Source organism: Amblyomma mixtum, chromosome 2 (assembly GCF_055824585.1).
Source record: "Amblyomma mixtum isolate Tamu chromosome 2, ASM5582458v1, whole genome shotgun sequence".
Taxonomy (NCBI): Eukaryota; Metazoa; Arthropoda; class Arachnida; order Ixodida; family Ixodidae; genus Amblyomma; species Amblyomma mixtum.
The window spans coordinates 44580746-44607645 of NC_143013.1; the positions used below are offsets into that span (position 1 = coordinate 44580746).

At 46.7% G+C, this 26900-nt stretch overlaps 1 protein-coding gene across 1 annotated transcript; it reads left to right on the plus strand.

Annotated features, from left to right (window-relative positions):
• Window positions 1-10314: 10314 nt before the first annotated feature.
• LOC149359173 (uncharacterized) lies at window positions 10315-18219 on the plus strand. Its single transcript, XM_089567617.1, has 5 exons — window positions 10315-10591; window positions 11854-12356; window positions 13282-13384; window positions 15559-15991; window positions 16542-18219. Exons 1-5 carry the CDS (start codon window positions 10315-10317, stop codon window positions 18217-18219), a joined length of 2994 nt encoding a protein of 997 aa, XP_089423743.1.
• Window positions 18220-26900: the final 8681 nt, after the last annotated feature.

The window sequence follows — 26900 nt, forward strand, 5'->3', positions numbered from 1 at the left end:
CGAAAATGTACGGGCACCGTGTTATTACTTATATGGCATTCAGCGGATCGGGTGCACGGATTGTGAATATTTCTGCTCCCGTGTACCGCCTCGTTAGGCTTTTTTTCGGAGAGAAATGCAATCCGAGACACCATATGCCTGACGTGAAAACTTCCGAAGCACGTCGTTGTAGCGTTGTAAATATTTACCTCGTTCCGATTCCAATTCCTGAGCATAAATTGGAGCAGCAGCTGCTGATTGCAAAAGAAAGTCGGTGAATGTTTCGAAAGAACTTTCACTAGCCGTATAGCATGCCTCCGCCGCTGAACAGACGGAGACTCGAGGCAATCGAGGATTGTGATGTCTGTGCTTGGAAGTTTCATCTTGGAAGGGAAAAAGCAAAAGGCATGATCGGGCATTTTAGTTGTTTGGAACGAGGTAGCGAGAATGATGTACGCACGCCATCACGAAGAAAATGCACTTGTAGTGTCGATGTTGTTCTGATACTTTTTGTTTTATTTTGTTTATGCGAACGCCCGCCGCATTTCATGAGGATAGGTTGATTTTATGTTTCATCCTAACTGGCTGTCTGTTTGGTATACGTCCTAAAGCTGTAAACAAAATGGCAGGCGGTTTAGCATTGCCAAGCACGAAATATTGTGTTAAAACACAGTTTTTTGCAGGTAGGCCCCACCACCACGTATCTGACAGCGCGACTGAACAGAACAGAATGCTGGGCATCTTATACTTTTTCATTCAGGTCAACGCTATTGAGGTGTCCACTGACCCAGGGAGCCAGTTTTGCGCGCGCACGTCGCTCGATGTTACGTTTTTCGCTTTGCTTACGACCTCAGCATGCAAAACCATGAATGCCCTGTAGCATGAAATATTCTTCGCAGCACGGCGGCTCTAGAATTCTCTTCATTTATTTCTATCATACGTCATCCTGACGGCGTAAAAAAAAAAAATAATTGCTGCTCTATGCTTAAAACGGGCTTAGCCGGCCCCCAATTTTTGTTCGCAACGCATTCTACTCCCTCCGCCAGAGCCCTTTATAGCACAGGGCAGCCTTCCGTTGGAATGCAGCGGTTCTGCTTCAAAAGGACGCGCCTCAGAAAACAGTTCCCTTCAGCCGGATGCACTCATTGTGTCTCCGCCTCTGTTCCCTCACGTTCATGTATATCGCTAGAAAAGCAGTCGAAACGAGGTAAAAATGACGCGCGGGTTTTACGATGGACGTTTCTGGTCTGTACGGGAGGTGACTGGACAGCATTTGAAACTGTAAAACACTATAACAACGCAAAATGCGCTTAGCCTGCACCTTTCATTTCTATCTCTCGAAACGTCATTCTACGTCTCAAAGTTTCGATCTTGACGAGCGCACTTATCGTGAGATTCACCCAAACCCATAAGAAGAAGGCGTCTTCTGTAGGCGGCGTCCTCTCTGCTTTCCTCTCAACTGGACCTCGCAAAGTCGATGGATGCCTCTGCAAATATGAGTGACTTGAAATCGCAACCATCGTGCGGCAGTCTTCTTTCAGAGCTGGCGACGCACTCTGTAGCGAGCTTTCACAGATGTAGGCTCGGCAATGATTGTGTCTATTCATGTATAGAATGGAAAGGTTTACCACATCAATAATAATAAATGAGGAGGGAAAAAAAGAATGCCCATCCGCTTCCGGGTGGTAAAGGCGCCTGACGGCACCTCAGAATGTTCAGTTCAAGGATGACATCGAGCAGAAACTAAAAACGTTATTGGGAAAAATGACTGAAACTTTCTGCTTTCTTCGTTTTACCTCCGCCCTAGTTAATGATGTCACGATATCTGGGAATTATTCAGAATTTAGAGTGTTGGTTTATAGGTTTTTCCAGACTGTTTTGAGGCTGCGTGAGACTTCTCACCTTAAACTGCTTGCTTACAGATGTGGAGCATCATGAATTTACTTTGTTGTTTTCATTTGGGCTTTCTTCTTATCTTAAATGATTTAAGCAACCATCTGATTAACTTTCGCATCAGTCGTGATTAATCATTGAAGTTGCTCATTTAGCGAAAGTGCGTCATTTGAAAGTTTAACACTTATGTCGTGCGTTACTACGCGCACCGCGAACGTGTTTTTTCTCCTTTGTGCTGACTATGACGTTCTTTTATAGGCATCGTGATACTGTTAACATATTTAAATACAGCATCGTTCATTGCTGGCAGAAGACAATCATTAATTTTTTCTCATATTTAATTACATTCACCATGCCGTTCAGCCCGCTAGTTGCGAACCGTACCCGATGCTATAACACGTGATGTCTTGTGCTATGTGTGGCCAAGAAGAAAAAAGAAACAAACAAAAGGAAAGCATGCAGCGCTTGCTCTTGCAGATATCCTTATATCGGACGAATTTTTTGAATAAGTCCGGCCAAGCATACTTAATGAAAGCAGCCTTCCACCTCGCGCTGTATGCTCAAGAGGTGATATTTCAACATTTTTTTCTTGAAACCAAGGTGTCGAGCCGGAACCGAACCCGAACCCGAAACCGGAACCTAACCCATATTTTTGCGCGGGACCGGAAGAGAACCTTATGCCATCTTGAACTGAAGCCGAACCGCGACTCAAAAGAACCGTTCCGAACCGTTACGAGACTCGGTTCAGCCCCACTTTTTTTGCAATATGGCATACTTTTCATTTTTTCTTAAGATAAAATCCGATGCGCTAGTGCGTAGATTTACCAACCGAAAGCTGTCTGCGTTAGGCTTTGTGAAAATTGCATCCTGCTAATCTGACAAGAAGACTGAAGGAAGTCTCACGTCTAGAAAGGAATCTAACTGACGCTTCTCTAATGCTCTTTCGGCAATTTTTAAACACTCTACTCCACAGTGAAGAGAAAGTTTCAGTTTATTAGAGTACCCCCTCAACATGTTCTCGTGTGATTTTAATCGAACTGTTAGCTCTGCTCTGACTTTTAAAGCACAGAGGGAGAATAGATTTCTTTCTTTGTGTTATGTACCATAAATAGTTAATCATGGGTGCAGCGACCCATGTCTCATGTCTGCCTCTCACTGTCTCACTTCGGTTTCTTGTTGGTTAAGGGGCTTATACTTGCGAGCGTTCCTTCGTGAAACACTTGGGCGACGGCATACGTGGAGCATTACAGCAATCCGCCTCGGCTATATCGGCTGCAGGCGGGTGAGGGGGAGGGGTGAAGATGCATTTTTACCAGTGAGTAGTGGATAGCTCCGGCTAATTTCCAACGCCTGGAGTTCTTTAACGTGCACTGACATCGCAATATACACGCGCCTCTAAACTTTCAACACGTTTTCTTGTACGTTTCTAAGAGCAAAAATGTTCAGGCGCTCTCTTTATTGCTTGTGTTGAACGAAGCAGAGATGTCGGAGGCTCATGCACGGTGCAGGTTAAACTCATTACTCGACAATGTGAACTTTCCAAGACACATTGTAGGTGGTAAAATTTTCTTGCAACCCCAAGCAGGCTTCCGTTCGAATCTATCCTACAGGACAGAAGAGTACTAAAGCTTCAAGTTGAAAAGCAGTGATTTGCATTTTGCAAAAAAAATTGAACGTACTCGCACACAGTCACGTAAAGCACAGAAACTACTCAGCCTCATTAGAATAAATTAAAAGCATACGAGGAACCTGGATGAGACACGTGTTCAGGTTACCAAGGTGCAATTTCCCCAGCGAAAGGCATCTAGCACGACAGCGCGTTGCATTTTAATAGATGGGCACTTGGCTCGAGATCCTTCATATTTGAATAAGCCTGGGTGTAAAAATAATAATCGCGAACCACAGCACACTGATTTGAGTCGTGAATACTACCTTTGCGTAACCGGTAATTATTTATACGTAACACGGGACCTTACACTCGAAAATATTTCCCGATGAGAACAGCGAGAATTTCTCGGTATCTCGCTTTCACTTTTTAGCTCTTCGGTCTTTAGACAGGCAACGTACAGGAGCTGAGTGCAGGAAAGATAGGAAAATAAAAATTTATTCTTAGCGTTCCGAAGCTTTTCCAGACCGCCAGCAAAGAAAATAAATGTCCTGGCTTTATCTGTAGATTGCGAGCGAGGGTAACAAATCAGGACACCAGGTGGACTCAGCGTCGTGATCCCTTGAAACCACCAGCGCTGGGATCCTGGCTTTAAGAAGACTGATAGCTTCACTCCGAGCCCTGCGTTAGTGCACTGGGGTGGACGCTGCTGCTTTTCGCGTATTCTTTAACATGAAAAGTAAAAAAAACACACAAAAAAACGAGACAAGACGAAAGTATGATAATAGCATTGTGTTCTAACACGATGTAAAATGGCATTCTTTCTTTAGATTTGAAGAACTTACATAATATGTTGGGCTTTTCGAAACGAGCGCAGTTCCGATTTTTAAGTGCCGTGTTTATGTTTACTTTCTCGCCTCTGACATCCGGATATCCATCTCTCTATGCAGTACGCACAGCGATATCGCGTTACGACAGAACAGACATACTCCCTTGCTCGTGGCTTATGCACGAACATACCTTTGCAGTGGGAGGCCATTGCTCTCAGGAGCAATAACCAGTGAGTGAGCAGTGCTGCGGATATGACGCTAAATACGGTTCATTGCTGCAATTTTTCTTCTTCTGGTGTGCGCCGTTTTACGCTAATATCAGCTACATATTACTCTGCGCTCTAACAGCTAGGCTCACAGGTTTGCTCGTGAAGTTCACGTTTTTGTCTGGTGTTCGCAGCCGGCTCACATGCAAAGACGCTTCTTTGTCGTGGCCATATCTGTTCTGCATTTAATTTTCATTTCCGTCTTCAGTGTGTCAGGTTTCAGCAGTTTTCTGGAGTTTTAGGCAAAGGTACTAAATTTCCAGCATATTCGCTTCATACATCGAAAAATATTTCATCTGCGCCTACAGAGCCTGATATGGCCTCCACAGGCGAAACTGAAAAAGCTGCGTTTGTGAAAACTCGAAGCAGAGAACATTTTATTTGATGCGACGACCATCTACGACGTTCAACTGCGCCCTCTTGAAAGGGAGAGAGACAGCATCTGCCGCTGTGGGAAAAATGTAATTTAAGATAAACTTTAGGTCATTTATGATGATGCTACCTGCACATTTTTTCTCTGGCCGAGAAACGCGGAACGGGCCATCGCCTCGCTCTGTTCGGCAGCGGTGTACCGGCGGGCACACACCTATAGGCGTATTCCTGCTTTTGCGACAGAGAACATTTTTGCGATCACTTTCCTTATTTTAATGCTTGATCGCTGCTACCAAACACTGCCTTATTTTTGCATCTGTTGTTGTTGTTGTTGTTGTTGTTGTTGTTGTTGTTGTTGTTGTTGTTGTTGTTGTTGTTGTTGTTGTTGTTGTTGTTGTTGTTGTTGTTGTTGTTGTTGTTGTTGTTGTTGTTGTTGTTGTTGTTGTTGTTGTTGTTGTTGTTGTTGTTGTTGTTGTTGTTGTTGTTGTTGTTGTTGTTGTTGTTGTTGTTGTTGTTGTTGTTGTTGTTGTTGTTGTTGTTGTTGTTGTTGTTGTTGTTGTTGTTGTTGTTGTTGTTGTTGTTCTGCTTATCTGATGTCGAATGATGCGAAAGACTTATCTAAGAAGGTCAATGAATTCCGAAGAGAATTGTGCCTTGAAATGCGATAGGACAGTGTTAAGTTTCGTTGGGAGACTTGTGATAATGTAATTGAATTTCATGAAGACATAAAAGAACTAACGGATGGCATGAAACAACCCATTAAAAAAACATAACTTGAAGAGAAAAATCCGGTCGTGCATGCACGAGTTGACCACCTGGAACAGTACCAAAGGTGGACACAATCTATAAATCAAAGGAGTACCTGAGACCTGTGACGAGGTGACTGTAGGCAAAAAGAATAGTTGTGACATTGGGGGAGGAGCTGAGAGATACCGATATTCACATTTGCCACAAAGTGTGAAATCCAGAGATAAGAGCAAAATCCAGACGTGGAAGTGAAATTCTAGTGGTCCGTGTACTGTGCGATGTCAGTGCACGTTAAAAATCCCCAGGTGGTCGAAATTTCCGAAGCCTTCGGCGGTAAAGGCCTCCAAGGCACTGCTCCGCTTCTTGCGAACATCTGGCCTGCATGATAGGCTGTGACTTCAACGAACACTGACTTTTTAGAGTGACTTCAATTTTTCGCTACTCTCTTTTCTCTTTCCTTTTTTTATCCCCTCAGCCCTTTCCCCCCGTGTAAGGTAGCAAACCGATTATTCTTTCGGTTAACCTCCCTGCCTTTCCTCTTCTACCTCCTCCTCCTTCACTACGGCGTCACTCATAGCCTGAGTCAAATTGGGACGTTAAACCCCCATAAACCTAATCCTGTTATTTTCAATGAAAGTATGATCAGATCCATGATCTTGCTACAAAACTGTCACAAGTTATCGGTATTGTCTACCGAAATCGGCATGTATTACCAACTAATGTGAAAATAACAATGTATTGATCTCTGTTTCATTCTCGCTTAAATTACGGCATTTTAACCTGGGCTTCGACAACGCAGGAAAACTTCGGGAACTACACATACTGTAAAAAAAGCTTTTTACGCATAGCTGAATGTGTACCATTATTTCACCACACTAGTCAGCTTTTCTTGAGGTACAAAATGATCCCAGTAATAAGGCAGCCGGACTACACCTTACGTCACGCTTCTAAACGAGAAAGTTCTAATAATACATACTTCGATAACTGGTTAATCTACAACAAGGAGAACAAGCATACGAAACCCGCAACCGAAATCCTTTTAAAGTTAACGCATACAAAACGACGTACGGCCTGCACACATTAGAAAATAGATTGCCCCGCTTGCTTAACAGTTTGTCCCAAATAAATATTTATCCACCAGAGTCATAATTCCAGCACTTACTTTAAAACTTTTTTTCTTAAATTCAGAATAAACTTCAGAATTCGGGGTTTTATAGCAGAAATAGAAAGTGTAACATTCGTTTGAAAGAAAAATGTGTACAATGTACTTTGTGTTCCTTATCATATGTTTTTCCTTTGTTTCCTCGCTTCCATTTTTTGCACACAAAACCATACGTTATATTCATTAGTATTGTGGAATCTTTAATTTGTGATTCACGGTGTTTAAAATTGCACTGTACTGTTTGTGTTTACATTTTCGCATAGTTGTATTGGCCACTCGCTTGTCATTACCTAATTGGGGGCTTGAGGCTCTGTCAAGCTGCCTTATGGCAGCTTTTTCTCCGAGCCCCTGTCATCATGTACATAACGGTAGCAAATGCAGAGATTATTAGTAGTATTACTATACCCCCATGCACCACCGCTCCTCGTGACAAAGGTAAGCCGTTCTGTCTAGCACAGCCCTGGACGGACAGCATGACCTGATCGCGCTGTGGTCATCTGCGGGATAGGCGACTACCCCGTTTCACCACAAGGTGAACAAGAGAGATTTCCATTGAGACGCACGAGACGGCAGCGCCGTCTGCGTATGCCCCAGTGGAAGTTGTGTGTATATCTATAGCGGTGAAATATTCTGGGCTCCATTAATATCGCTTACACACGTCCGCGTTGTATCGTATGTACGTACACATACATCGCGTCTCGGTATCGACGGTGCATTCTGTCCCCACTGGCACAAGTGTGTGCATCGGTCAAGCATATCATCGTGACAAGGGTGGAAACTTGATCAAGTCGGTAAGTCGGTGATCGATGGCATGAGGGGTAGCGAAAACCAAGATGGCGTGTGTATCTGCGGTGTGTGTATCTGTTCTTTCTCTGTTACTTTGGTTTGCGCATACCCCTCATGCCCTACACCATCGTGGTCAGCCGGCTGCATGGCCAGAAGAACACAAACCACCGTGAGGCCCATCTCCTTCCTGAGCGACTTGACGGTCGGCGGCGCTTGTGCTTTCAATTTCTATTTCTTTTTAGTGGTGAGCCAAAGTTAACTCGAAGGCGCCGTCAAACAGAACCGCGTGCATCGACGCAGTGCTTTCACTGCGGCTAGTGCCCGAAGAGTGAAGGCGAAGCATTGTGCAAGCACCACGGAACTCACAAATGAGTTTCCATATAAGTTAATTCAATACTTAAACTGAATATTGAGAAATAATTAGCAGTGGAACCCCAGTAGCGCGGTAGATAGCCTAATGCACGTTTTTGGAGTGAATGCGTTTGCTTATTCGTTATTGCCTTGGCGCCAGAAGGCATACCCCTATTCCGAAGTGACGTGCACCACAGCTATAGCATGGCGATTCTCGCACAGAGAGACTTCGAAGACATCAGGCCGGCGCAGTGTCAGCCTAGAATGAAATATCGTCCTTTCGTCGACGGGCGGCAGCGGCATCGCGCACCCTTCAACGACGGAGACGTCCCGTGGTATGGTCGGAATGGCCGCTGGGACATGGCGAACTGCCGACAACATGCTTGCAGAACGAAGATGAGCATACACAATAAGCACTCATGGGCGGAGGACAAGACAATAATGATTGAAGAGAGCCAAACAAGGCCAGGCAATTAGGCGCTAGGCGGAGGGTCGGCGCGAGAGAGAGGGAGGTCTGTTGGCCTCAACGGCCATCTCTCCGGACAGGGATTGGAGAAATCACTCACGAAAGCATATAATATAAAGTAAATGTACGGATATCCCTGAAGAACCGGCAGTGCCAGGAAGGCAGAGAAAAGTGGACGGGATTCGTACAAAAAGAAAAATGGGAAACAGAGCGTATTTTTTCTTTTTCTTCTTCTCCCGCTGGCGTCGCGAAGCTGTCGTCCGGCAATAACGCTCATATTGGTGAGCAACGGGGACGTCGTGTTCCGCGTCGACGTTCGTCGATCAAACTCTCCTCCGGACAAGAACAACAGGCGCGCTCTGGGCTGCACGAGACAGCGCCGACAAGCGCCAAGCGGTCCTATTGCCCTGGAGGAACCTACTTAGGCAACTTTCGTTGCAAGTATATCTGCCGTGGGCACATTTATTGTTTCACACCACCCTATGCGGTCCTATTGCCCTGGAGGAACCTACTTAGACAACTTTCGTTGCAAGTATATCTGCCGTGGGCACATTTATTGTTTCACACCACCCTATTTTCTGATAGCACTTTCTACTGCCCTTTCTGGGCAACGTGACGTCGCTGAGCACATTTTTACACCGAACACAATGGAAGTGAGAACACCGCAGCGTATACTACGTGCGTGCATGGTAGCGGTCACTAGATGGCCACTTAGCGTGAAGCTAGGGCATTCGCTCAGCCTTTGAAAATAAAAAAAGATCATTTTAATTCAAAACACCCCACTGTTTAATTCGGCTTACGGTGGTTTACGGCGGAGCTGTGCTGACTATCAGAACCTATCGCAGACGGCAGCAGGAATACGCAGAAAATGGGGTTCATAAAAATAACCGCTATATTCCGGCCTACGCACATGTGACCGGTGTGGCAGCTATAACATTCGGCTGCTGTAAGCGCAATGAAACACGTGCGACGCATGGACACAAAAAAAAAGAGCCATTTTAGCGTTTTTCCCGCTTGTGACGTGTTCCTGGGACAAGTCCAATCAAACGGAATCCAAGCCGCGTCAAGCAAAGCCTATTTCATCGCTTTATCTAGCAAGGCGACATCCACAGGATCCTGAAGTCAAATCTCTATCTAAATGAATAATATACACATTTGGCAGAGTTTATTCTTCCAGATTTAACCCTAATGAGTTCTCAGTGCTAAATCCTGTAAGTTAACGACGTTTGTGCTGTGCCAAAGGCTTCCTGAATATTTCGTTTTGCCGTATTTTTCCACACCGGACTTTCCGCCCGTAATTAATTTATATGTTTGATTACATATTCAGCAATTTCCTTCACTACTCAATAAGAGAGAGAGAGAGATGGTTAAAAAAAGTGTCTAGCTTTATTTTTGGAGTGACACATTTACCTTTACAGCTGAACGTTCAGCGTTGTGACCGATCACAAGATACGTGAAAGTATCTTTAGTCTTGGACGGGGTCCCCGCATTTGTAGAGGCTAGACTACAACATTTAACAGTGACAATGCAGACAATTAATTGTCCATGCGTGTTTGAGCAATCATCAGAAAATCAAGAAGCGTTCTGAACTCTATAAAGCAGCAAGGTGGAGTAATAAAGCAATAGAGTTTACAGTAATACAAATGTAACTTTAAATACTTTGTGAAAGTAATTGTAAAGTAATGTATTACTATTTGTGAGCAGCGATTGGTCATTTATATTGTAGCATTTTTTTTTTCACTTTTCATTATAGTAATAAGATATGCAGTGCAGTTCCTAGGGAAATGTCCCTGCGTGAGCTCGTGCCTTGCACGTGAGAATAAGAGGAGGAAGCAGAAGAAGCGCTGCCTTCCACCATGGCCGAGCAGCAGCAACCTCAGCGAGCCGACCTGCTGTCGCCCAGCGCCAAGGCGGCCAAGCCGCGGGCGCAAAACAAGCTGCACGGCACCAAGGACAGGAGCCACCGCCAACACCAGGCGCAGCCTCAGCCAAAGAGTCCCAAGCGGTACGACAACTCCAAGTCGAGCGGCTCAGCGCTCACCGACTCTTCGCAGTCGCTCGCGCCCGGCGCGGCCTGTGGTTCCCCACCGCTGCGGGCATCCCAGAGCCTCTCGCCACAGACCGACACCTCACGTGGGTTCACCTTTCCTTATTTTGTACCGTTCCTGTTCTCCGCAGCGGGGAATTACTGTAGCGCAAAAAAGAGGAAAGCTAAGCACTTCGATTTCCCTATGTTGAGAGAGGTCCTTTCCAACCCTGCGTGCACCTGCCGTTCGTGGCACGTAAATCGTATGGCAGTGGGCAACGGCGCGAACAATGGGACTCTGCGCACGTGCAAATGGCGTCAAAAATGACTCCAGCATGGTTCGGAGCTGACTTCTGACGCTGCTATGTAATGCAGGCGGGCGGGGCCTGTGTAGGAGCGGTTACAGTCGTAGTCGGTCACGAAAAGACCATGCGTGCGAATTTTCAGTACCTTGGAAGCGAACCCAATTATCTCCTGCAATCTTGGGTGGTTAACTTCTGGCGTGACTCGTGCACGCGACTATGGGAAAAAAAACGTGGTGCAACGAAAGTGCCTATCACTTATCGTGCAGCGTCCTTTTCAATTCTCAGCTAGCTTATTCGTATTGTCCAAGCTATATTATTCTTTGTTCTCTAATTGTTCATGTTCATGAATTTTTTTCATTCTGCTTTTATGCCACCAGTACTCTAACGGTTCTCTTCTAGGTATTCAGTGCTAGTGTGATATTTTTGCTTGAACTGTTCCCAAGCCGTGGTCGTCAGGAAAAGCTACCCACAACCTCTGATTCCTGCAAGTATATACGTTTAGTCTTTCGCGACATGCTTGATATTCTGAGACACTGTGATGCGCCCACGCAGTGATAGCACCCTAGACACGGTTCAGATGTACCTTAAAATATGGTGTACAGCCAGGAGCTATAGGTGTAATAAAGCAAAACATTTTGGCTTTATGCGCTATCTGTATGTGCCGATTATGCAACATTTTTTTTTATTTAGGTATTGCCAAAAATACCATGAAATTCGGAATGTGCCGGGCGCACAAAATCTAGTAAACATTTTTTTAGCGAAAATTGAACCCTGAAGATTATTTACCAGGGATGCCTCAATAATGCCAGACCAGGTCATGCTGCATTGTGTATATTAGTGTTCTTTCTCTTGTTTTGTAGAATTTCAAATTTTTGTCGCCTAGCACTCTGCTCAGCCTCCTGCCTTTCGGCTCTGATGGATACGCTATAGGTTAAAATTGGTTGCATGCAAGTTTGAGCGTGGTCTCTCTGCAATGGTTTGCCCGATGTCTTCCCATCAGCTAAGACGTTTTGCGGATCTCATATCATGGCAGTCTGTGACGATGCGTGCATGCATCTTTGCAGCACTCCCGACGGTGCCAAAAGGAACGGCCGCATCGAAGGCGAATTCCTCAGACACCAAGGATACGAGCCCAAAGCCGGGTGGTGTCAAAGCGAAAGCTCAGACGTCGTTAAAGGCACATCCTTCGGACTCGAAGGTCGAGAGCCCAATGCCTGTCGATGTCGACGGGAATTCCCCGGTGCCGTGGAAGGCATATACTTCGGACGCGAAGGACGGGAGCCCCAAGCCCACGAACTTCGAAGGCAGCGCTCTGGTGCCGTGTAACGCACATTCCTTGCAAGCGAAAGACGAGAACCCAACGCTCGTGGACGCCGGAGAGAAAGCCGAGATACCGGCGAATGCGTATTCCTCAAGTTCTAAGAACGAGGGCCCAGTGCCAGAGGTTGTCGAAGGCAAAGTACAGCCCGACGCTCAAGACATCGAGCCGAAGAGGAAGCTGTCTGGTCTTAGCCCCACTGGCAGTACGTCGCCATTACTGGTGCGCGTCATGGCAGCGTTAACGGGGGTGAGTGTTTCGGAAGTAATCTGAGAGCAGACAGTACAGTGCATTGCAGCGCAGTGCAGAATCCAGTTTCCTGCATATTAAAAGACGTGAAAGCATGCAGGCCACGAGGCTAAGAAGAAATGTAAAATGCGTTTACAATAAAAACTACACTTAAAGGTTCAAGCCTCGCCACTTGCTGCATTAAGAACTATAGTCAGCTTTGGTCCGAACGGGATTATTTCAAAGAACAGTCAGAGCTCTGTCAGTGGATGATTGCCCAGCTTTAGCGGCAGAACAGCCATTTGCTGAAACTCGCCGTGAAACATGCTCCGGTAAGATTGGGGGTTTCGTAACTGGAGCTATTAAAAATGGTGGTATCGGTAGCGTTTTTCGAAGAGTTTCTGCTCGTCATGGAACCACCTCCTCGATGTTTTATATAAGCGCAGGACCAGCCTCCATTGGGGGCGGGGGGCGTCCAACCACCTGACATATTAGCAGTGAAGGTTTGGGCAATCCAAACTGAGACCACAAACGAGTCAGATACTTCTGCTCAGCGCTTGGGCTAATTATGCTGAAATCTGAGCAGCGTTCTAACGATCGTCTCTCGGAAGCAGGAAACTATTCTCCACTTGTTTTGTCTCGCCCACTGCCACAGGGTGTTTTTAATTTCCTGCCTACGCTGCAATCTAAAGACTTCGTGGTGTTTTGTGGATGCAAAACTTACGAGCGCGAAGAAAGAAGGTACAGGACACGGGGCGTTCCCACAGCTGGTCTCGGGACACCCAGCGTGCCTTCAAGGCACCACAATATTTAACCATCTAGTGTTACCTAGCGTGGCTTTGTTGACTTCATTACACATGCAGTTCACTGTGTGTTGAATGCCCTCGCTGTCTAGCGCAGTTATGCTGGAACATATCAGATGTTCTCAAATGCTGTTCTGTTTCAGGCTTCAAAACCGCACCGACCACCTAGGCAACAGGCTTCCGACGACATCAGTTCGCAGGAAGAAAGCCCCCAGGCTTTAACAAGGCGGAAATCATCAGTGCACTGCAAGTGGTACTCTCTAAATAACTTCACCAAGTATTACTTGCTAAAATTAAATAGCAAGCTGCTTTGACTAAATATTTTTTTTGAAAAATGGTGCACTCATTGAATTCCTCACACGATATTAAAAACGGCTGCTATAAACAGTACTCTTCAATCTGCAACGGGCAACATGGTGCCACTTCAAACGGGACGACTGGCGAAAAAGCAAAGTACTGGGTCACTGGCGTCACGGAAAAAGGTTCAAAAAATCGTACATCCATACTATTTGGCTGCGGTTAAAATACTCGCAAACAGAGCAAAGTTCAAGAACCCGAAAAGCATCCCGCACGGGTACAATTACGTTTTGTATTTACCCAAGAATTTTACGTTACTGCACCACATAGCCGTTCGCTTGCTTCGCTTTCGTGTAGCCACCCTAGCTTCGGTGCTCCGGTCCCGTATTCTGGTGCACATATTCACCGGCCGAAGCAGGCATAAATAAGTACAGTAATATTTTGTACTTTACTCCCGCACGCAAGCTCATGTGGTCGCTTCCTCAAGCATGCTCCTCCCCCCAAGCAGACGGAAGCTATATATCATGTATATCAAGCTATAGAGTGTATTCATGTTCTCGGTCGGTGCCAGTTAGGCGAGATCGACACCTGCGCGCGCATACCGTGCCCCTACATCACTCACTTACTTCAAGAGACAAAAATGCATGGGAAACTCATTGTACGGTTTCCTGCCTATGATCATTCCGTACATTGACCGCAGAAGCGGCTCCGCGCATGAAACTTTGCATGCGCAGTGTTTAACCTGCAATGAAGGGCACTGTGCCGGCAAATCTCTTGACTGACCACCTGCGCTTGAGGGCCACTACATAGACGTGGAAAACGCTCCACGTTTGAAGCTGTTGCCACAGCAGCAGCCCGATACTTCTCGAAGATTTTCGTCGTTGTTATTCTTATAAGGGCCAATCTGGTGAAGAATACTCAATAGTCAGTGTCTCACGCCCATGCGCAGCATTCCTAGTAACACCCAGGTCAGGCCCGCCAATGTAGCCGCTTGTGCAATGGGTCCAACCCAGACAACGACACTAGCAGCACGAAATGCTGTCTCTGGCGCAGTTAACCTCACCTACACGTGTGCAACAACTCTGCTCATGCATTTAGATAACTTTTGTCTACTAGGCGGCACATAATACTTTGGAGATTAACTCGAAAGATGTAAGAGTGAAAGCAATGCTTCTACAGGCGAACATAAGCGTAAGGTCGAGCGAAAGAATATGACACTAAACTGGGAGATAGACGAGTTTTTGTTGAATGCATGCGTGTAAAGCCGTTTGCTTCTAAGTTGATGGAATCTGTTTCTTCCAAACGTTGCTTAGAGAGAGCAGAGGTCACCGTGATTAAGCCACGAATGCCTAACAAACTTAAAAGCAAGAATTATCGCGTTTGCTCTTCATAAAGACGTGGTTTGATCGAGTTATGCAGGGGCCATCAGTTAGCTGCAGCAGGTCGCGGCAGGCAGCCGCTAATAGCCTTAAAATCAAGCTTAGCTGTTCAGACACGGGGCACCTACGCCGTATTCGGGTACCAGTTCAGTTGGTTTTCAGAAGAGGAAAAGGCGCAGTTGCTCTGTCTCTTCATTGGACACTTAAACCGCGTCGTGGGAGAAGAGATAGAGGAGGGAGACTGGGCGCCGTAGTGGAGGGTTCTAGATTGCGACCACATGGGGGTTTTTCCATGTGCTCTGACACCACACAGCACACAGGCATCTTTTGAATTTCGCCTACAATGAAATGCGACCACTGTGGCCAAGAGTCAATCCTGGGACCTCGTAATCTGAATCCGCACACCGTGACCAGTGAGCCACTATAGCACCTCGCAGTATATTGCACTGGAGTGGAAGCTATTAGAGCGTATTAAGGGGTATCTCCCAGCAGAGTCAAGTTGGCTCTTGAGTGCGTGAGAGCAGAACATTTGTAGAAACCGTCTCCTTTCGCTCTTAGCTGCCATTGCTTTGAGAGGATTCGTGAGATGGAGTGTAAAAGCCCTCAAAACACTCCCTTCTGTAATGCTTCCGAGATCACGTTGGGCAGTGAAGTAAAATTAAAATGTTATGCGCACGCATCATTTTGAACAAGGTCACACATGTTCCTCACCCTCGTGCGGTGTCGATCCCTTTCAAACTGCAGTCGGCAACACCACGATGCACTACCTCCCGCGGGAGTCTACGCCCACGGATCGCGACGTGCGCACAGCCATCGCGCTGGGCGCCACGGTGTGCGCAGTCCTGGTCGTCGGCACCGCGCTGGTTGCCACGTTTTCCCCGAACCCCCGCAGCAAGCTCCTGCACTGCTCAAGCCACGACTGCCGCCGGGCGCTCAGCTTCCTCGACTCGCTCATGGACAAAGGAGTGGAGCCGTGCAGCAATTTCTACCGGCATGTGTGCCGCCGTTGGACAGTCGAGCGCTATGCCAATGGCGTTGCCGACAGTGCCGCCGACAACCTGACCGGTGAGGCTGCGAAAGACATGTTCTCCACCCTCCACTGGTCCATGAAAGACGACGAACTCATCGCGAGCATTGGCGATCAGATGGGCGTCGCACAGTTCGCCAAGTTCTACAGGTGAGCCCTACGGATGTGCAGCCGACGCCTTCAAATATCCGCTGCGGTACCTCATTGGCTCTGCTAATGAGTGCGAGGTCTATGCTCATGTGCTGTATCTAATCCGCAGCAGTCCATTAAGCTGTGTCTTGTAGCCGTTCTCTCGGCTTAAGTAGCGCAAAAACTCGTTCATTGTATCCAAGTCTTCATCTCAGCGCTTCAGTTCTCGTCAGGACACGATGATTGCCGGTCTCATTGAAGGCAGTAGTCGGACTGAATACAAAATCCTTTAGGAAATTTCTTACCTTAAGATGACCGTCCTGCATGAAAAAAATTCTTGGTTTATGAAACAACGCAATGTTTTTAAACCGAAGTAGACTTCAAAAATGCGGAAGGCGCCTATTTATTCAAAAGCCAATAGTTAACTCCGGACAAAAAGAAACAAATTACTGTTTCGAACGAAGCCACCACATGGACCTCTCAGAGTGTTAAACTTCCATTACGGAGATCAAAATTGTCTCGAATGTTCCAGACATCCGCATTCTCACTAGAGTTTTCTCGTCCTGCTCAGGTCCTGCTACACGTACATGGCGACAACTTCAACGCTAACAGACACGGAAGCGAACCTGGCGGGCTTCTTTAGAAAGGACATGGACATTCTCAGCTTCCGAAACATGTCGGTGCTGTTAAGGCGAGTCATCCAGCTGTCGCTAACCAGGGGCATCACTTCTCTGTTAAGCACAAATCTGGTGACTCACCGCGGCGTCGTGTCGCTTCATCTCACGCCCGGCAGCACTCTAGCAGAGAAGCTCAGAGAGAGAAGGCCCAACAAGACCGGTGCCAAGCAGTTCATCGCGAAACTGCTGACTTCCGTGCATGAGCTCATGCCACGACTGGCAGGTGATCCGCTAATGCTGCGATTGAAAGGTGAAAACGCACAGAGCACAGCAGCTGCTTTGTTGGAGCTTGAGAGCAGGCTCATTTCACGCACTCTGGTCCCGGTCGGCGTGCAGGCGTTCACTGCGTCTAGTTTCAAATTTCTAAACGAGGACTTCGGCGAGCATGGATGGAGGGACGTCATTAACTCAATCGCACCATCCGACACCCAATTAAGCGACACGTCAACAGTCGTTGCCAAGGGACTGGACACTATCAACTCCAGAGTCAACTACTTCCGCCAGCACCTAGAAGATGGCCTCGTCTATGTCTTCTTGCATATCGCGATGGAGATTGGCCAGTTTCAATACCTGAAGTGGTATCCATTGGAGAACGCCATTAACATCGTCGATCAGCTGTGCATCGGCGCCAGTCAAGATGTCATGCCTCCAACTTGGTCACGACTATTGAGCAATCTAACTTACAGCTCTGCCTCGGAACCATCTCGGGCAGTCGCGATCTTCGACGCGATCCAGAAGCTTGCCGCCGAACGTCCTGTCATCTCGGGAATGGCCGAGGAGGACATAGAGAGAGCAGTTAACGCTCTTGCCGATGTGCGCCTGGCGTTGCACGAGTCGTCGCTGAAACCGATGCCTAACGAGTCCGTCGCCTTCTTCGAGAGCGCAGACTTCTCGGGAGATTTCGGCACATTGTACACGTTCCTCAAAACTTCGGAGACCTCCAGGCGGCTCAGGCGACCACCTTCGTTAGGCGATGCCATTCTAAACGGACTCTTCTTGTCGGAGCAAGCCACGTATTCTCCTGTCATGAACGCCGTGATCTTGCCCGCTGCCATACGGAGAACCCCCATCATGTACTCAGACCGAGTTCCCATCGAGTTCGACACGGGAACAGTGGGCGTGCTGATCGCCATGGAAGTCTTCAACGCCGGCATGCCAACCAACGCGCAGGTAGGCGGGGACTGGTACGTGAACAATGTCGAGTACTTTCTGCGCTGCACCGAGACTACGGTGCATTCCATGCTACACAGTTCCCTCAAAGACATGCCGCCGGCCAGGGCTCTCGACCTGTACCGCTGGACGCGCGCTGTGAAGATGGCTCACAGCGTCATGAAGGCCTCCTACGCTTCGGTGAGCTCATCCAACAACTTCAAGGACGTCTGGGTAACGGCACAGCGGACCTTTTTTCGCAGGTACTGCCTGCTCACCTGTAACGCCGACCAGAACAGCGACGAGGCCTACACCTGGCTTCGATGCATGGTGCCCATTATAAACATGGCCGAGTTCATCAGCGCCTTCGACTGCGCCAGAACGGACAAATGGCAAACCGTCCGCCCGTGCATGTTCATATGACTATCGTAAGGGGCCTCTAAAGCAGTACAGCGAGACTAGCCACCGGCTGCAATAACGGCGACGTGATCTTCAGGACGTCAAGAAATTCGGCACCTCAATGCCAAAAGCACCAAACTATTAGTGTCATTAGTCCAAGGGGTGCGTCGTATACGCTGACGTAATGCGTCGAACTATTTGACGCCTATGAAGTCACTGCTGCTTTTGCTCTTGATGCACTGGTTCTCGGTTTGCGTGAAATCAAGCGAAATTTTCTCAGCAGCGCAGTGTTTCAGTCTGGCAAGTTGCCAGACTTTGTAATGTACCGTGATTATAGGATATGTTGCTTGACATCCCCCCCCCAAAAAAAAATACTGCCATAGTTTAGATTTCAGAAAACTATCGGCGCTCTGCTTGGCGCTTATTTACATTTGTGCACTACTGCAACGTTGCGACGTTACTTCCAGATAAAAATAAAACACGCGTAATGCGCTACACTGAGCAGTCGGGTTGCGTGAACTGCGATTTGGTCCACATATATTTGCGGTAAGCGTGTGAATAGTCCATGTTCGTTGGTCGTGAGTGATGAGTTGATATAAAATTCTCTCGATAGCTGTCATGTACTGATGTCTGACTCAGCCAAACTGCACCCCCAACAATTTCGAAATTATATTTATTTCGAGTCAGGCTCAGAGCTTAAAATGTATTTTGTTAATATGTAGCTAGTTCGTGTGTGCCTCTAATATAATCGCATGTGAATTTCTGTGCGACGTCAGTGCCAGTGCGCGTTGAAAACCCCAGGTGGTCGAAATTTCCGGAGCCCTTCATTACGGCGTCCCTCATAGCCTGACACTCTTTCGAACGTTAAACCCCCGTAAACCATTTCCATAAAATAACCTTACAGTTTTCAAGTATTAAAATTTCTGTTATCCTAGAATGCTGGTCATGAACCCTGCTGGTATAAGAATATCGGTATTGTCTGTAATAAAACTATGTTGGAAGTTAGCATGTGTCGCTTTGCGTTCTTTCGGTCCTTCTGGCCTTGTCTCTTCAAGCTACGTATTTCACGTTCCAAAAGCACCAACAGGCCAATTATTTTTGCTTTTATAATCCGAAATGGTTTGCTTCGGTTTATGGGGTTTAACGTCCAAAAGCAACTTGGGCTATGAGGGACGCCGTAGTGAAGGGCTCCGGAAATTTCCACCACCTGGGCTTCTTTAAGGTGCACTGACATCGCGCAGTACACGGGCCCCTATAATGTCGCCTCCATCGAAATGCAACCATCGCCGCCGGTATCGAACCCACGTCTTCCGAATCAGCAGCCGGGCACCATAACGATTGAACCACCGCGGCGGCCATTGTAATCCGCAATGTGTTGCAGAGTTGTCTATGATGTTAAGCGCGAAAGTAATGAATTACCTTCGAATAAGCTGAGATCACGATAAGCCAGCACTGCTAAAATTAGGAACGTATCGTCACGAAAGCAACCAACATATGAATTCAAGCGGTGTCGAGCTAGAAACAGAGATCGGAACTCTGCCCTCATTTCCGACCACAGGTCCTCGGATTCGGCACCAATACCGGCTGAGGCCTTCGAGCTCCCGGTTAGGCTTTGCCGCATGCCGTCGTAGGCAGACTGCAACGAAGGAAAAGGTCAATGATAGGGATGCCAGGGAAACAGCTGACAGCACTCGTTTTCCCGCCGGCCACTGTGGGAAACAGCGGGATTACCAGATCGCGGCAGGAAGAGATGCCAGAGATGCTGCTTTCTAGCGCATACTGGTTTGGTTTTCGTCGTTGTTCCCGACCGTCTTCTGCTGGCTGAGGTGCAAAGCATATACAGAGCCTGTCTGCGAATGTCCACGTCACGGCTCTGTTCCTTTATCCCCAGATTCGCGAGCGTTAGTCTCTCTTGGTTCGTCTTGTGGTCATTTCTGTACCAGGGTCGAGGAAAAGAGTGTGGCGCGTAGAGAATAAGGCTCATCAGCATTAGTTCTAGTCCCCTATCATTGGCTTTCTCATACAGCAGAGAGAGGAGGTTCTCGATATGCCTTGTGTAAGCAACCTGCATGCTATATGTATGGAGATCGAGGTGAGTGTATTCGATGTCGGATGGAGGAGCGGTGTGCCTTCATCACAGGAAAGCAATTTGTTACTCATGCAATATAGGCATTCGGTGTCCGGATTCATTGCCGTGTCCATTTTTCGAGCTGTGCCAATGAACTCGCGCACTAATGTTAAAAACACAGGAACGTCCCGCAACGTTCTGCGACATAGAAACGGCTGCGTGTAAAGAAGTTGCCTGCGGCAATGTTCAGTGTTCATATGCAACCTGAAACCGAGAACATTTGAGAATAATTAGAGATTCGAAAAACTCACAATGAGAAAAAGTAGTTTGTTTATTTATTTATTTATTTATTTATTTATTTATTTATTTATTTATTTATTTATTTATTTATTTATTTATTTATTTATTTATTATCTTCGAGCACCGTGGCTTTAGAGAGAATTTCGTTTAGCGCATTTCGCGCTGAACTGAAAAACGAAAACACGACTAGATCGGACAAGCGCAATGCAACTCATACAAAATATGTTTGGGCGCTGCATTTGCACCGACATAAACAGAGAGGCCCGTGTACTGTGCGATGTCAGTGCACGTTAAAGAACCCCAGGTGGTCTAAATTTCCGGAGCCCTCCACTACGGCGTCTCTCATAGCCTTAGTCGCTTTGGGACGTTAAACCCCATAAACCAACCAACCAACCAACATCGCAAACGATGGCCTACTATGGGCCACTCGTTTGACCATGTCTATGAGAATGTGTAGCTTCAGCGACACCGAACTGGAAAGAACATGTTTATGCAAAAGAACAATAAGAAATGTGGCACTGTCTCTGTCAATGACCGCCGGTCAATCGCGCGCCGACGGCTTAGGTCGTCATTGCCTGAGTGTGCGTTGTCTGGGCGAAGCATCTCAACCGAAAGAAGAAGCGCGCTGGACGCGAGACAGTGGCGGCGTAGAAAGCGAAGCTGCTGCGCATGGTCATGGATCCACTAATGGTAGTAATCCGACAAGTTTGAATCTCTTGCTGGCCACGCCTTCTCAGTCGGCCTCACCTTTTGTCCTGCTACCACGTGCAGGCAGTGCCAGACAGCAGACAGGGCCGCTCATACAATCCGTGCGCACGTGCGCTGCGCTACATTTGTCGCTGTCGTCAAATTCATTGATTGGTCAAGGTAGGTACGACGTCATCAAGTCATGGTCCGTAAAAATTCGCTGACTGGTCACGACAGCTATGACATTATCTGGCCACGTGGCGTGCCACCTGCGGCGGAAAGAACCCGGCGTTGTGATCTGTCATAAAATTCGCCGATTCTAATTACATCGCATTCTGCACACGTTGTCTAACCAAGTGTCCCCTTAGCTTCCCTTAGCGCTTTTCTGCAGCTTAACGGCGCAAGTGTTTCGTGAGCGTGGTCAGGCGATGGCGTCCTAGAGAAGGGCATAGAAAAAGCACTCTGTGATATAATAAAGCAAAGTAGTAACTGACATGCACAACATTAACCCAGCGTTTAGAGTGGCGCTGACGAAAGGATCTCCGTTCCACATCAGCACAAATTTCGTGAATACGCCCTGTAGAATAATAAATCGAAAATTGCACAAAGAGACTACAGATCCGCTACATTTAACGCCCATAATATGAATGACTGTTTGAAGGCGTACATCCTCTGAGAGATAAAATATTACAGGACGGTTATCCCTGTGTAACGAAAGGTACAGCGACAGTTTCTAAGGCGTTTATAAAGATATACTGAGTAGCTAATATGAGAGCGCCTTTATATCTGTATAACTCCCCATTTACTTGTTTTGCGACTATCTCTTTTCTCCCGGCCGCCGCTCAAAGCGCGGTGCGGCACCGATGAACCTCTCCGCCCTCCTTCCACGGTAACCACTCCCCAGATGGCGCCTGTGGTAACCTCCGGTTATGCCTTCGCACTCTCTCTTCAATTCCTCCTATCAAGGTAGCTACCCTCAGGTTTGTTCCCATGGCAACCACCCACTGGTTGCGCCTTCTTGCACTCTGGCCATTGCCTCTGCCTTCAACGGTAGCCACCCTCCAGTTCAAGATCCCTCCGCTCTCACCCCGCCCTCCTCCTCCTCCTACGCTAACCACCTTCCGGACGGTTCCTGTGGCAACTACCGACGGTTGCACCTTCTTGTGCTCTCGTCATTTACTTTCCACCACGATAACTAACCTCCGACTGAGGATTCACGCATGCAAGCATGTGTATATTTTTGTTTTCTTAATAGTATTTCGTCTACAAACTAACAGAGTATGAATTGTTATGTGATTACTTTGTGTGCTGTTTCGCTGTATGCCATGTACAGGGGGGCGCCGGCGCATTTCAAGCGAAAATGTTTTCGCTTTTTGCCGGTGCTTACGCACATCTTTTTGGTGTAAATAAAAATGAATGAATGAATGAATGAATGAATGAATGAATGAATGAATGAATGAATGAATGAATGAATGAATGAATGAATGAATGAATGAATGAATGAATGAATGAATGATAACGCTATACAGCGTACGGCGCGATCGGAGCAAACAGGCCCTGTAGGAAGCTGAAAGGGAGATTTCCTAACGCGGAAAGCACACAGCACTAAATAACGGTGGACATAAACACAAAGTACACGCGGGCTGCATTCCGACCGCAACCAGGCGGGGAGATTTGTGTGGTGAACATGAAAGAAAGATGAGGGTTAGGAGAATGCAACAAAACGACGATACGAACGGAAGCGGATCTCATTGGCACTTATCAACGGGCTTCACGACTGCGAAACAACTGCGATCCTGTCGGCGCGTCTCGGCAACCGGTTTTATTTCCTGGTCGTGTTCTGTCTTTGACCATATGCAGATTTTTTCTTTGCCGTGCTTCGTTTCCGGGGCGAAAACACGACCACTTATTGAGTGGCTGTCCTCAGCAAGAGCAGACGACGCTCTCCACAAAAGGATAGTTTTCTCATGCGCGCATATAAAACAAGGTTTAGGTTGTTGCCACAGGAATTGTGCTATACATTCGGTAGAAACAAGATTTGAGTACACAAGGAGAAAAAAAGAGGCAGGGGAAAAAATCAATGTTCTTGTGATTTGTTTACCATTAATTCCTTATTTTTCCTGGTTTGCAGTGAAAACATTATCCATGCATTTTTGCTTTTGCTCAGAACTCATACATATTTATTGCCTGCTGCCCGTAAGTGAGGTGCATGGAAGTGACGACATTGTTTTTTGTATTCTTCGATGAATTCGCGAGTGTTTCTGGTTGTAAGACATCGGGACAAACAACCAATGAGCACAAAAAAAAATCGAAAAAAAAACAAGCTTTAATGGAATACCGAGAACCGTGAGTGCCGAAAATCCGCTGTGTCTACACTTGCTTTGCGCCTACAGATTTGTCCCGCGATAGTCCCGCAAGAGGGGAGCTTTTCTCTCGACTCACTAAGTACCGATATGCTGTGGAAGCGTTGGCAGCGTGGACGTGCATCATTTCACCCTTCCAGTCTCTGCGCCGACGCATATCATTGCTCCCCTCCCCTTTTCGCTTCATGGAGCAGAGGTTTTTAACGCGCCTGATTACTGAAATCAACTTGTCTAGCTGAACTCGGTCACCGATATGAAATAACCACCAAAATCGACATTGTTTACTGATAGGCGTTCAATTTGCATTCGAACACTTTCCAAGTGTCTAATGATAGTTTATCTAACAAATGTTTTACTGTGCAGTAAGAAGACTGTGTAGTCCATGTTCAGTTCCACTGGGTTTATACGTTCCCTGTGGACTTCCAATCTATCCAATCACATATAATTCTATGAGCTTGCTTATCTTGCCTCCGCTTCGCCCGCTTCGGATACCTGTGTGTCGCGTAATTCCCGTAAATAAATACTGCGTACTTGAAAAATGTCAGCGCTTTTCACGCTTTTCCTAAAGGACCTAGGGGGCTGTCTGAGTAGACTGTCCACTCCCTTCTCATGTCTGAACTGAGAGAAAGCATCTTCACAAATGCCACCCGAACATCACGGCTACGCCTTCAATTTCGAAGCCTAAATATAGTCGGGCGTAGAAGCTGGTGAAATTGTTCTAATTTCGAAAGTCTCCGAGGTTAGCTTACTCTTAAAGTTGCGCTGAAAGGGCATGTGACTCATGAGGCGTCCAGACGAAGCTACATGAGGATGCAGACAGACACAGCGCACTTCGAGGCTTGTAGAGGCATAAACGCACCCCACGTGAGGCGACGCTAGGTTAAAGGTAGCACAACGTGTAGGTACACCGAAGGTAATGCGGTCGATGTTTTGCTCGCTAATATCAAGTGCTTTGCTGCGGGCTAGCATTTCGCCTTACTGAATTCACTTTAAAAAAAGATATGAGATATTTAGACTTTGGTTTTATTTTTGACGAGACACACCACGTACACGAACGGCTGCAAGAAATGTGTGGTCGATAGTTGCCTTTTTCGCTCAAAAAAGTAATTAAATGTTATCTCCATCTCCTCGGTCCTTAGCCCGTTAACCGCAGTAAGGTGCATTATATTATGCGCTTCAATTCACTCGCAAGGTAGAATGCGCTTTTTCACATTAAACGTTTTCTGAACGCAGCGATGGGAACGGCGTCCTGGCTTATCCGATTATGGATGAGGCACGAAGAGCGCCGAAAGAAAGTGGGAGAGTCTGCGGCAATTTTTTACGCCCTTCATAGCACACAAGCGAGTTATACAACGTGAGTTAAGCATTTGACGTTTAGCGTTTTTGTGCTGCTATCAAAGATTGCAATGAAAAAGAAACCTTAGAGCCTTAATGACAAGAACACGCAAGTTTCGTAAGCCACTAAGGCTGCTTGAAGAACAGTGCGTCCAGCTAAGCCGAAGGGCAGTCAATGTTACATAACAACGTCGCAAAGCTCCTGCATGGCATAGACCTGTTTCGTAACTAGAAGGCCATCTGATCCTTCAAACTAGTATTCAACACTTGCGAGACCGTACGCTCGGTGCGAGATTCCGCAGGAACGCATTACAGGCCTGAGCATTTGCTGTCTGGAGCTGTGATAAAAATTTTAAAACATTTTAAGCATTTCTGGACAATCGCTTGCACCAGACGTTGCCCAAGAGTTCAGGTTTTCGAGCCACAGAAGTAACATTCGCGTACGTAATGTTAGTTTGAATGGCATAGAAGTTATATTCTGTTATCATATAGTCCGATAAGTTAGTAGCTGCTGGGCCACCTTTCATCGCTGTAGAACTTGATTTGCATTCATAGGAATGGGTGCAGGTCCTATAGCAGTCGGAATTTTTTCAGTGCTCAATGAAAGAAACATTCTTGCCCCTATTAAAAGCTGGGCGCTACCTAGAACGACATGTACCGTGATTTCCGTTATACAGTAGACGCACTATAGAATATTCTTTGATACGATGTTATTTGGGTGTCGGCTACAAAGTATTTTTCTTTAAAACGCGCTAAGCAGGAAAAATTCCAAAAACATTCCATGTACTCTAGAAGTCAAGGGGTTAATTGGCTCATTCGCGAACGGCATGTGAGAACTGGGCGCTGCGAAATATACACGCATTCGGACTATAGTCCGGAAGTTGCAGTACTCTAGTTACCTAAACGCCATAATCTACAAGTAATATTGTTGAAGGGACGCAGCGTCACGTTAAGTTTTATGCGCGCGAGCGTAGAAATACAAAAACAGGCGTTAGTAATACTCGCTCATCCGTTCTTTTGTGTGTGCATCGGTGCGCCCTTTCCACCTCATTCGACCGACGTCGCAGGACAGCAAAATGGCACCATGTACCCAAATGGCTGTTTTAGTCGTTTATAGGCAACAACTATGCTTAAAAAAGACGCATTTACTAAAGAACACCAAAAAAAGGCAGGCACTGGCAACAATTTTCCAGTTAGTCATTTATAAGCATTTTTAGGCAATTGCCTAAAGTTCCAGGCCCTACTCACCACGCACCCATCCAGCTCACTCGCTCACTCACTCCCACGCACGCACGCTCACTTGCATGGACGTTAACGCTGGATACCATGGTTATCTTTACCGGTATTTACAAGTACTAGTTATTATTTCGTAGTGCGCAAAGGCTCAATAAAAACCTCTGAGCCCATTTCTAAGTAACGTTAGCATGCAATACTAACACTCCTGCTTTGTGATTTTGTTGAAAACGGCATGCGGTATAGCTGCCTTCAAATGCACGGGGTATCTGAATCCTTTTTGGGAGCTGCATCGTCAAGTTTAGAAGATTCTTGGGCGAGGAAAAGCGGACTGCGAAGTCTAAAACTAGATATTTCCTACTTGTCTCATCTGAAATGTAAAAGAGCATACAGACGAAATGCACCAAATGGAGGACTCTTTCTGTATCTTCCTGTTCATACGTGTGTGCAAGGAATTGATGCGAGGCATTCAGCCCAAGGAACTCCGCTGAACTTGAGCTTGCGAGTGTTTAGAGCGTATGTATATTTTCTACATTGCATACGAACACAGGGAGCGTACATAAAATAAAAGTAGCGGCTGAATCCGACACGCACCGCACTGGGACGAGGGCATCCGTACATAAATGCTTTTGGCATGCATGCACTCAAGGGGATTATGATTCATTGTCTCTGACATACGATCTCCGCTCACATGGCGAAGTAGAGCCTCCCACTGCGTG

What these genes read in the sequence shown, in the direction of transcription:
- LOC149359173 (XM_089567617.1), top strand. Translation starts at nt 10,315, where the DNA reads ATGGCCGAGCAGCAGCAACCTCAGCGAGCCGACCTGCTGTCGCCCAGC. An exon ending in TCATGGCAGCGTTAACGGGG is followed by an intron (nt 12,357 to 13,281) that starts GTGAGTGTTTCG and finishes GTTCTGTTTCAG; the next exon opens with GCTTCAAAACCGCACCGACC. An exon ending in CAGTTCGCCAAGTTCTACAG is followed by an intron (nt 15,992 to 16,541) that starts GTGAGCCCTACG and finishes CGTCCTGCTCAG; the next exon opens with GTCCTGCTACACGTACATGG.